The 11,033-nt window shown below is 41.9% G+C and overlaps 1 protein-coding gene across 1 annotated transcript; it reads right to left on the reverse strand.

The window, feature by feature from the left end:
• Positions 1 to 5,421: 5,421 nt before the first annotated feature.
• PSMG1 (proteasome (prosome, macropain) assembly chaperone 1) lies at positions 5,422 to 10,959 on the reverse strand (the record flags this gene model as incomplete). The annotated part of the gene is made up of 6 exons (XM_010131139.1): positions 5,422 to 5,496; positions 6,562 to 6,698; positions 7,608 to 7,806; positions 9,702 to 9,764; positions 10,132 to 10,283; positions 10,850 to 10,959. Coding segments are annotated over 6 exons (736 nt in total), but the record flags the coding sequence as incomplete, so codon positions are not given.
• Positions 10,960 to 11,033: the final 74 nt, after the last annotated feature.

Here is an 11,033-nt window from a genome sequence, read left to right on the forward strand (position 1 = left end):
CTACAACCCCAGATTTACTCTTTTTTAAGTGGGGCTGTGCATTCACCATTCCCCTGTTAGAGCAATCAAACTGTTGCCTTCAGTGATTGTGACTCTATTATATTCCTTCTCCCTCTTGTTAATTCCCTGTGAAGCAGAAGATTGGCTTTAATGTCTATAGAGCTGATGGAAAAAAGGACAGCACTCAATTCCCTGCATGAAAAGGGATCCAAGTCCAAATCAAACCTAACAGAAAAATTCAAGCATCAGTCCTGAACATAACCAGTATAGCGGGTTTAGCACATGAAAGCATTCCACAGTCCTCTGAGGAAAACACAGGGGAACAACCCATGGTCTTCACAGGAAACGCTTACATTAAGAAAGTACCCTCTGAAGGTACATCACCAGCCTCACAAAACATTTTCCACTGTAAAGCAATTACCCAGGCAAGTACCTAACATCTCATACAAAGGACACTAAAACGTTTGGTTATACAGTTATTTGAAAGTGAAAAACCGGAGGCTGTAGCCTGCCATTTAACCTCTAACCTTCTTCCACACGCACACTGCTGGGGATCTACGGTGTTCTTCCCTCACTGAAGACATCTCAGGATATCCTGCTGTGAAACCGAAACAAGCGCTTTGCCTTTTTCTCTCTGTGAGTTAACGGTTTCCTACAGCATTTATTGTATGGAATTCTCAAGCACTTTTGCTTATCAAGTATTCTAGGCTATTAACAGCTTCTCAGTGTAAAATAAGAGTCTTGCCTCAAAGCCCTGATCTCATTCCTCTAGACAGAAGTGCCCATAATGCTGGCTGCCATTCTGTGCAGCAGCTGTCAAAACTTGTAGCCTAAAATATTTAAAGGAAAAAAAAATGCAGACCTGGTTGCACTGAAAAACTTAATGAATCTCTCCTACTGCCATTCTTACCTCATTAAGGTATTTCCATGTTTTTGGCACAAAACAGAGCATTTAAAAAAAATCAGAAACATCTGACATTGAAAAAATGCTTGCCTTTTTTTAAAAAAAAATCTTTTTAATTTGCTTTTAAAACATTTTCAAATTTCACCATAGCAATTCCACGTCTTTCAGCATCCTGATCCAGCTTAGCTCTTAAGAGCTCATCTCGTGAGTGCACAAACACATCAGCAAGCCAAGTCCTAGGTACCTCAGCTCGTTCATCTACAAAATACACAGGTGCCAGCTGCATGTCAAATTGTCATTCACAAGGTCTGCCTGGCTTTATGAAAGAAGCTCTTGCCTCAAGTGGAGGCAGAAACAAATTCCTCCTCGGTGCTCCTTTACTCGCTTGCCTTAGTTATCACACCTCCTAACATGGAAAAAAATCACGGAACCAGCAATCTCATCCCGAGCTTCTTCCTCTCCATGTTGTCATAACTAAGCACTACCCTCTCACAGGGCAGCTGTGAAAAAAGCATCTACCACTGTAATCAAAGCTGCAAATGTCTTCAGGTATTGGGTGAGGACTGAATTAAAGTTTGCAGGGCAAACTTCCATGATTTCCCTAAGTTTTGCCTACTTGGACTTCCCAAATGTTTTAATACAGGTTTTGGCACAGAAATTGTAAAAGTACATGTCATAAGTGTGGTTCTTCTACGGAGGCTCTGTCAACAAAGCAGTTTTCAGCATGGTGCCTCAGGTATTTTCTGCCAGTATGAGAAGACTGGAGTTTATGAAGACTTAGGATTGCTTGCTAGAGCCTTACAGTAGAGATGAGACCTTCACATATAAAGGGGGAAGAGACATGCACCATGCGTTGACTTTGAGGATGGACTGACAAAAGAATAAAGCTCTTTTCTAGCTCATCTCTGTTATCCAGTGGGAACAGAGAGATACAAGGTTCTGGCAGCACATTACTGGAGAGGAGGCAGGCAGTCACTGAAAGCAACCCTCAGGACGTGAGCTCCAACATCCCCTTCTTTAGTGCCACAAAAGGCTTGGGAACCAACAGGAACATCCAGGCTTATGCTTTTGTTCGCAGTACCAGTGTTTCTGCTGATGGCACGCAGGAAGGAGAAATTCTACAGGAAGGAGAACTGGTACATCATGTCAAATCCAGAAGGAACAGAATGGGCTACAGAAGCGCTTGGGAAGCAGAACGTGGCATAAGGCTTTCCTGCTGGATTTTGAAAAGACTGCAAGAGTATAACTGGAGTCACTGCTCTGTATGTGACAACCACGGGGAAACTGACATCAGAACAGCAGGTACACTGCTGTTTTGGGCATTCAAATGTGGAGGTTTTGTAACAAATTCAAATGAAATCCAGATTTCTGCCTTGGATGTTACCTTCTACCTCTGTCCATACACTCCTGTATTCATACACCTCTGACCTGAACCGCACAGACACCAACACGTTATAAGCTAGAAGTCAAGGAGCCTCACTAAGGAGCACCGTGATTCCAGAATCAGGTCAGGCACATCGCCAAAACTCAGAGCCTTCGAGGAGAGAGAGAACATGTCTGCCTACCGATACATTCTGCAGCACGATAAAGCAGGTTAGACTTGAGAAGAGACTGTGTCCTTGGTTTAGCAGACAACATTCTTCAGCAGATGACAGTACGGTGTTAGCTGAAAAAAACATGGGTAGCAAGTGGCTTAGATGATTTGAAAACTGGAAAAGGAAATTCTTCTAGTCTAATACTTTACTGTATCTGATTTCATGATTTGAATTTAGCTCAATACCTTAAGGAAACAAATCTTACACAATCACGTTTCAGACATGCAGGCAAGAGAGCACTTCTTCCCCCAAAGCTTGTGGGGCCACCTGCCACACTTGACAAAAGAGCTTTAAGTTTATACACTCCTGCAAGTATTACAAAAACCAGCAGCTGGTAGAACCAAAGAAACCCTTACTACAGGCTCTTACAGACACTGGAGAGCATAGACAAAAAAGAAAAAAACAGCGTTCAAATACGAAAAAGTTTTCAGCTGACAGTCACATCTTTTGAGATACACAGACACCATTAGTTCTGATGCTTCCAGAACTACTTGTTTTAAGGGGGTGTATGTGAATTACTTCATATATCAAATTATGGGAAAAGATGGAAGTAAGTTTAAAATAAGTAACTTCTTTCACTGCCCTACAGCACTTGCTGTGTACTGGAAGAGGCTGACATTTCAAATTCATACAGCATAATCCAGCTGACACTGATGAGGGAGAGTCTTCCTGAGCCTATGGTGTGCGCATGCCCTAAGCTCTATGGTTTAATGCAGAGGAAGCTACTACTGCCCAGAGCCTGACCTCATCCGCCATGTGGATCACAGAAGTGCACCTGGATACACAGGGTGAAACCACTAGCTCGACAGTATCCAACAGAAAGAGCACGACATCCTACCTAAACATTTCCGGCTACGGAGAGCTATCACACCCTTCACGGCAAGAATTGGCAGCTTTCTGCCAATACACCAGGTTTCAGTCTTTCCAATTCCATCTTCCAAGTTGCTACTGTTCTGTTTGCCACTTTCATTCAAGGTGTGAGAATAGTCTTAAAAAAACCTCAGCATAAACCCAGGTAGTAAAAGTTGAATTACACTTCAACTGTTTTGAAACACTGCAAACTGCACGGGGGGTAAAACCAATGCTAGAAGTGTATTTACAGTTCCTGTAAGAGCCTGAATATTTATTATTAAAGATATTTCTTACTATGTGCTTTATTTATTAGGAATCAAACACGTTCGTACACACATAAGAAAATGGTGCAGCCAATGTGCAACTCTTCCAGAACAACAGAATTCTCGGCTCAGATCATGCATACCAACAGATTTCAATTAAAATGCTGCACAGAAAACCCAGAAGGACCCATGTCCTGCACCTCATGCTTCGGTTTGTTCCAAAATACAGCACCGCTTAAAGCAACAGCTGCTTGCTTATCTGTAACTATATTAACAGAAATTTAAATCAATGTCTTAACTGACACACAACTTGATATCCGCATCAAGAACATCCTATTACCAGTGGAACTGCGATAGAATGTGCAGTTTAAAATTTTCAAAACCAGAACTTGTAGCGGGCCTGCTGAAGCCAGGGCTTACTTGCTTCAGTGGATGTTCATCAAGACCACTTCCAAACTTGAAGGGATGACAGTTCTGCTGAAGGAATACACCGTTCAAAAACGCCCACTGGGCATTCCATGTTACACTGAAGTTAAACTTAGTAGAAAACTGTGAAGCTCTTATCCTTTTGTTCCAAAAAGATAAGGTACACGCAAGTTAAAGATCTCCGTACAGTGACAACACTAATGAATTACCTGGTAGCAACAGACTATCTTTAACATAATTTTCTTCAACACAATGTTAAATTAAACAGAGGATACAGACAAGTCAGAACTGCATTCCAATCCTAATAAATATTTTAAACACACTGCTGAAATTGTTAGCAACTTGCAGAGAATTTCTTGAGACACCTTGAAACTCGGACTTTAACTTTCATTTAAAAATTACATACTCCGCATAAGACACTTTGCACTCCTACTTCTGGCAGCAAACTGGAGTTTTAAAGGATATAGATTAAATCCGTTTGCCCTGGCAAATCCAGCCAAGCAGCTCTCAAGCCGTCAAACCAGGACACAAGCCTACTACCCCATTTCACTGGAAGAGGTTCCCACCACTGTCAAGAGATCTGACAGCAGGGAATGTTGCTGCACCTCTACAGCTCCTGCTCAAGGTCTGAAGCTGAACCTGCCCACCAAGCCAAGCTTTCAGCAGGGCACTGTGAATGGAGGCTGCGGCACCACAGTGTGGGCAGATCTAAACACCTGTGACGATCTGCTCAGTAAATCCAAGTCACAGCTCTTCCACGCAGTTCAGAACAGCTCCACATTCCTGCCTCCTACTCACCTGTAAAACAAGCTTAGGATCATTTTCCACTAGTCTTTCAAGGGTGTTTACCATACTTACTATATTTCCCATGTGCACACGTACATACATATGCATCATTCACACATACACGCACAAAGCATTACACGTATTCCTGTCTGTAAAAAGATGCAGAGTGTATTTTCTCCATCACAGACAAATCTTTAGAAGAGATAAAATACTAGGAAAACTTTTGTGTCTCAAAATAAAAGTAAAAAATAGGTGTGCTCAGTAGATATAGACAGAATTCCTTAACTGCACCACTTCTTTAAAAATGTAAAAGGTACACATTTACGTGGGACAATTCCTTCACGAGGAGCAAAGAAGCTACTTTTCATATTCAAGATCTCTTTCCTAAAATCACGCCAGAAGAAAACCTCCCAAGCCACATGGAAGAAATACGTGTGTTTGTAGTGACAGATTTGAAAGTAACAAAAATGACTGCAGAAGTAAAAATCTACTGGGATTTATTCCACTTCTACGGAAACAACTACAATTCAAAAACGTCCTCTACAGAAGAAAACGGGAGTTTACGAAAGTGCAATCCACATCAGAAATGTCCTCTTTAGATATAGATATTATTGTGGGTTTCATTGGTTGTCAGTAACTTCTTCAGAATCTTTGTGCTTTCAGACGCATCCTAGGAGGAGGAAGAGATGATTGGCATTAGCTTCACTGCTGGTAACAAAACACCAAAAAAACCCTCACCGCCCCCTATTCCGATTCCCATTACTCTGAACACCGGTTTTATCAAAATGCTAACTGTGAGCAAAACCCAGATCTTCCAAATGGATGTATCCAGAGACCTGCGCCAGGCTCCAAAGGCACCTGCGGTTCACCCACAGAATGGGATCTGTTGATTTGCATTCCTTCTCGCTTGTATATGCGGTGAAGAGCCAGCATATTTGCTGCTGTTCTCCTTCAGAGTTTAAACATTTACGTACGAGTCTGTTAGACTTCTTTAGCAGACTAGCATAAGCTGTACTGACAACTAGCTCGCAGTTCCTGCATTTCAAGTTGAACTGAATACTTCAGTACACACAAATCTCTTCTCTCATTTAAACATAGTTTCAATTGGAAAAACTGAGGAGAGTGTTTTGAACCAACTATACTTCAATTAAAAGCATTTCAGAAAGATGCAAAACATTCACTTTAGTAGCTATAATGCTGAGATTTCGCAGGGGCTTGATCAGTGCAAATTGTCAGGAATCATCTTTAGAAATTCAGTCTTTTAGTTCCAGAAAAAAGCCATAAACTGAAATAAATTTCCTAAGCAGCATTCACATATGGTGCCAGACAGGCAGATAAAGGTAGAACAGAGCTATCTTGCATATGAACATAGAACGCAAACAAAAATAAATATACTTAAAGGTTTTAACACCAGACACCTCCAAAACAAAATGCTGCTTGAACAATCACAAGAGATCACTCCCTGATATACTAGTACCACTACAAGAGCCTGGAACGTCAAATGAAGTTTTAAGGGAAGGTGTAGATTGGTTATTTCTAAGCAACTTTCAAACAGATCTTACAGCAGGTAACATCTGCTACCAGAAATAAATCACTGTCCTCTGTCACTGAAGTTTGTAATTTTCTGTCTTTTCAGGTGGAATCCTCATAGGGGCACATCAACAGCAGAATGCAAGAGGTAAGACAGACAAAAATAGACCAAACTTCCCATTAATTTTTAAACGTGACATTTTACCTTGACCAAGCTTTTCAGGGTTTTGGAAGAAAGCAGAGGCTTGAACGCTTCAATTGTAACCGTGTCCAGTTTGATGACATCAGTGTAACACAGATACAACACTGCAGGAATCTGCCATACTTGACAGTAACTCAAAACTAAATAACAGTCAAAAGAAAACGTGTGTTACATTCAGTAGAGAAGAAATCTCACTTCTGTATATAAAAATCACATTTGTCCCGGCCAGAACTTCAAAAGCATGAGAGTTTATGAATTAACTACTCAGGAACCTGACTGCTAGACCAACCATCCATCATTCTCCAGGTACACAGGAAAAAAAACCAATCAAAAATTAGTAAAATGCAGTTCGTATTTCTTCCTGGCAAGTGACTTAACTGAAAACTGTGTATTATTGGTAAACAAAAATAATATGAGCTTCTGTAGAAAAACCCAAACAACTAAAAAAACAAGAACAAAAAACCCCCCAACTAAACATAAAAACTCATGAAGAAGTGTGAGCTAGATAGACTTTTTCTAGAAAAGTCATCCACTTTTAGCTCCTGCCAGACAAGCTTTTCCTCATAACGCTGCCACTAATTCGGTACGCTATAATGAAAAGCCTGAAGTTTTTATTGCATTACACAATAAAACAGAATCTAACTTTCACATGAGGTCAGTCAGTAGCACTGTGAAACCTACTTTCACTCTAGTACACAGAAAGGACTTCATGAGCCTCGGTTTGGACACTCAGATGGAAATACCTTTTTGTAAGTAAAACGCCCCCCAAATCCAACAGACAATATGCTTTGTAAGTCTATACTGAAGAATTTGCTAGTACTTATGCCCAGCACATAAGAGGTAAAAGAATCTGTGGGGGGTTTTGCAATCTGTCCCTATTTTACAAGGCAATGGGTAAGATCTCAAACCTTTAGGAATTAATTTCAAAGAGCTAACTTGTTAGCCAGTTCACACAACTAGGTGAAAATTCTAATTGCAACAGGATGCTCTTCAAAGCAAACTCTGTGTTGCCACCAGCAGCCTTGCAAATAATTGGAATTGCAAAATACCAGCAGCAGGAAGATCTCGCACAATGTTAGGTTGTTCCAGCAGTGGGCAGCAGACCTGCTCTTTGAATTCTTTTGTCTTCAAGGCTTTCAGAAATGGAGATGGAAGTGTTAAAGTGGATTCCTGACTTTTATAATCAGCTACAGGACACGTTGAAAGAATGGTCACTTGCAAGCCCTCCTTTCGCATAGAGCCAAAAACCTGAAATAAAAATGTTAATACATGAGCAAAATTTATCTTCTCACAATGACGGCATAAACCCAACATACCGCACAGTGTTCCGCTCTTTTTAAAGAACATTATGTCGAAATGAGCAGAAGCATGATAAACCTGCACTTTGCCTTTAGAATGTCCTCTTCACAGCAATAAGGCAGTAGTGAATTCGATAAACATTACAGAAACTCGCCTTTTTCTGTATAAGGTACCAATCACAGAAGGGAAACAGACTGTTCCCTCGCATCAGTGCATTACCACTGTAACACAAAACTGATACAACTTTTCAGCAGCACACCTATTTTCAATTTATTCTGTTGGAAACACTGGCTGGCATGCATTACTGCAAACCTTTAGTCTGTATCCTCTCCTGTTTTCGGTGATCACTTGCTGAGAAAACACATACAGAAGTAAAAATCTGACCTCTGCAGACTGTGAAGATGCTCAGTGAATCAGAATTCATGAAGCGTTTAGTAGAGGTCTGTAACTCACACTAAAAGCAAACGATTACCAGAGCAACGTTTCTGCTGTACATTTAAAAATACCATGAAGTCTAAAAATGCTCAAGAATATCGACTTGGTAAAACTGTGCACTCCCACTCCCCAAGAACACCCCCATCTGCCATAACACCTATGCACAAACAGCTGGAAAGACACCAGCGGGGAAGACAGCAAAACCACCATCACCTTTGTTCTCTAATCCCAGTTTAAAGGAAGTGCAACAATCCACAGAACACATCAAAACCAAAATATTTCAGGTCTTCAGGTTTCTAAACATCAAAGTGCCTTCACCAAAGCGAATTACAAGTGAAGGAACCACAAAAGGCTAGTTTTCCAAGTTTTTCAGACCAGATTTTGTGGATCATTCAGTGAGGTTACCCCAGTTTTCTTTCTTTCCTTCCCAAAGTCTCTCTGGCTCCCTTACACTCCCTAGCAACCAAGTAATCCTCACGCAGGTCAGCTGGCAGGCTAGACTGAGCAGGTATCACTCAGCTCAGGCTGAGGCTGAGGACGTGCTCTCAGTGGACACACACCACTGTTTATCTCCCTCTTTGTACCAGCCACAAGCCACAGCCTTACACAATTTCAGCATTAACACAACAGCTTCAGAATCTCTGCATGCTCTTCACATCAGCAGAGATTTAAAAGGCGGCAGGTTAGAGCGGACAGACAGCAAGTCAAAGTCAGTCACACATCCTTAAGGTTAAGCAGTGCCACAAATCCACAGAGAAAAATCACCAGCCAGAACATTACCCTCCAGCTTTACCTTCTTAAAATCAACACAATGGTATCTGGAGGGACCTGAATGACCCAGCAGTCTTCACGTACCAGAGTGATGCTGCCGTAAGGCACGCAGCACACCAAGTGTACGAACAGACACTGCTTTGGAGGCACCTTCCTTTAGAGTTTCTACTCGTGAAAGGAACAGAACACACCCACTCGTAAAGTACGACCCATCATGAGTTGCGCAACAGCTTCGTCCAGTGATCCTTTGGCAGCTGTACAAATGCAATTATGTTATTATTTTTTAAGGAATGATTCTCCTGGAGCTGAAATAAGCCATGTAAAACTTAAGTCAACTGGGAGAAAGGTTTGGAAACTAGTTAAGGGCAACAAAATTGAAACTGTCCAGAAGAAATACTTGCCCAAAGTTGGTAAGTTACAGCAGACATAGTTGGCAGCATCTAGAAAGGAATTTCACAGAATCTGCGGATTGTAAATTTGTTCATTTCTTGAATATTTAAGAAAAGAAAGCCACAGGGAAAACAGTTATTTACAATGCTGCCATGTTTAGAATATCAGAGAGGAGGAGGCACTTACACCAAGCTGAAGATCCCACCCCTAAGATTTCATTGCTCAGTTTGCTGTCTTGCCAGTTTTACCTTTTCAAGCCACTGGAACTGTTGGTCCTCAGCAACGTAGCAACTACACTGGCACAACAAAACCTTAAAAAAGAAAAGTCGCGTAATTAAGTGGCTTAATCGTGTAAAGATGACGTGACTGCAGCCAAGAACTCGTTTAGTTTTCTTGGGCTTCTTCAACTCTATTACAACACGAATTTTTCATTCGCAACTGACGTAAAGCAATCAGGCCATCACACATCTCTGCACTGAACTTCACAGGCCAGAACCTCAAATAGTTTTAGTGAGCCTAATAACCCTTCAGGTTTCTGATGACACTGCTCCAGAATTCTGCAGCCTATTCAGGCTTAAAGCATTAGCTGTATTTGCCCTGGGCAGGGTGGAGAGAGGATGAAGGCTGCTCTCTTTCAGAAAGCTAAAAAATAGCGGAATTCATGCATAAGCCACTTACCGTCGGATCTGCTATTAATCGGTAGAACAAACAGAAAGAATCTGTTGGGAGGACGTTTGTTGTGTTGGATGTTCGACACCACTCATTCCACAGCTTCACAACGCCAACTACTTCCCAACATAAAGAATCCAAAATAAAAGACGACAGGAAAGCTGCAAAAACCAATAAAGACTGTTAATTTATAAAAAACAAAATCTTTGTTCTACATAAACACCCATAAATATCTTAAAATACACATAAATACTTTAAAACACTGGACTGCACTGAGAAACTTGCTAGTATTAGAAGAAAACTTTTGCCAATTAACACACAATCCAGAAGAGCCTACCAAACAAAAGTCAGATAGAGCGGGGGTTTCCCAAATAAAATCCAAAACCCAAATGTACTTTCTGCCCTTCAGCTAAAACCATGTAATTTTGGCATGACACGGAACAGGAGGAATAAGCAGCTGTAACTAAAAAAGCGCTTTACACGCACAGACTAACTCTGGCTTTCTCTGCCTCAGTGTCAAAGCTGCGCTCCCTAGATGAAGGGCTGGACACCCGTAAGGCCCGTTCTTGCAGCACAGACCAACAGCTGAACAGACGACGGTGCAGGGAGCGTCCTGGCACACCTACACTCTCTTCCAGCCTCCCGCCTTCTCAAATTCGGCCAACAGCAGAAGAACAGCACCGTTTCGGAACGTCAAGACGGTTTGTTCTGCAGTTTCACCACCCACCTGCAGCGGTATGTCCTACCGCTACTATGAATTGGGAGCACACGAGCGGCTGGTCGGCGGAGCTTGCTGTGGGCGCGCCCGACTTCAAGGTCCAGAGGATGTCGATCTCCCTGGCAAAAGAGGCGGAGGGACGTGGAGCAGCGCTCCCCCGGCGCTACCCAGCCCGGCCCAGGCCCGGGTCCGG

This window comes from Buceros rhinoceros, unplaced genomic scaffold (assembly GCF_000710305.1).
Source record: "Buceros rhinoceros silvestris isolate BGI_N320 unplaced genomic scaffold, ASM71030v1 scaffold18292, whole genome shotgun sequence".
NCBI lineage: Eukaryota > Metazoa > Chordata > Aves > Bucerotiformes > Bucerotidae > Buceros > Buceros rhinoceros.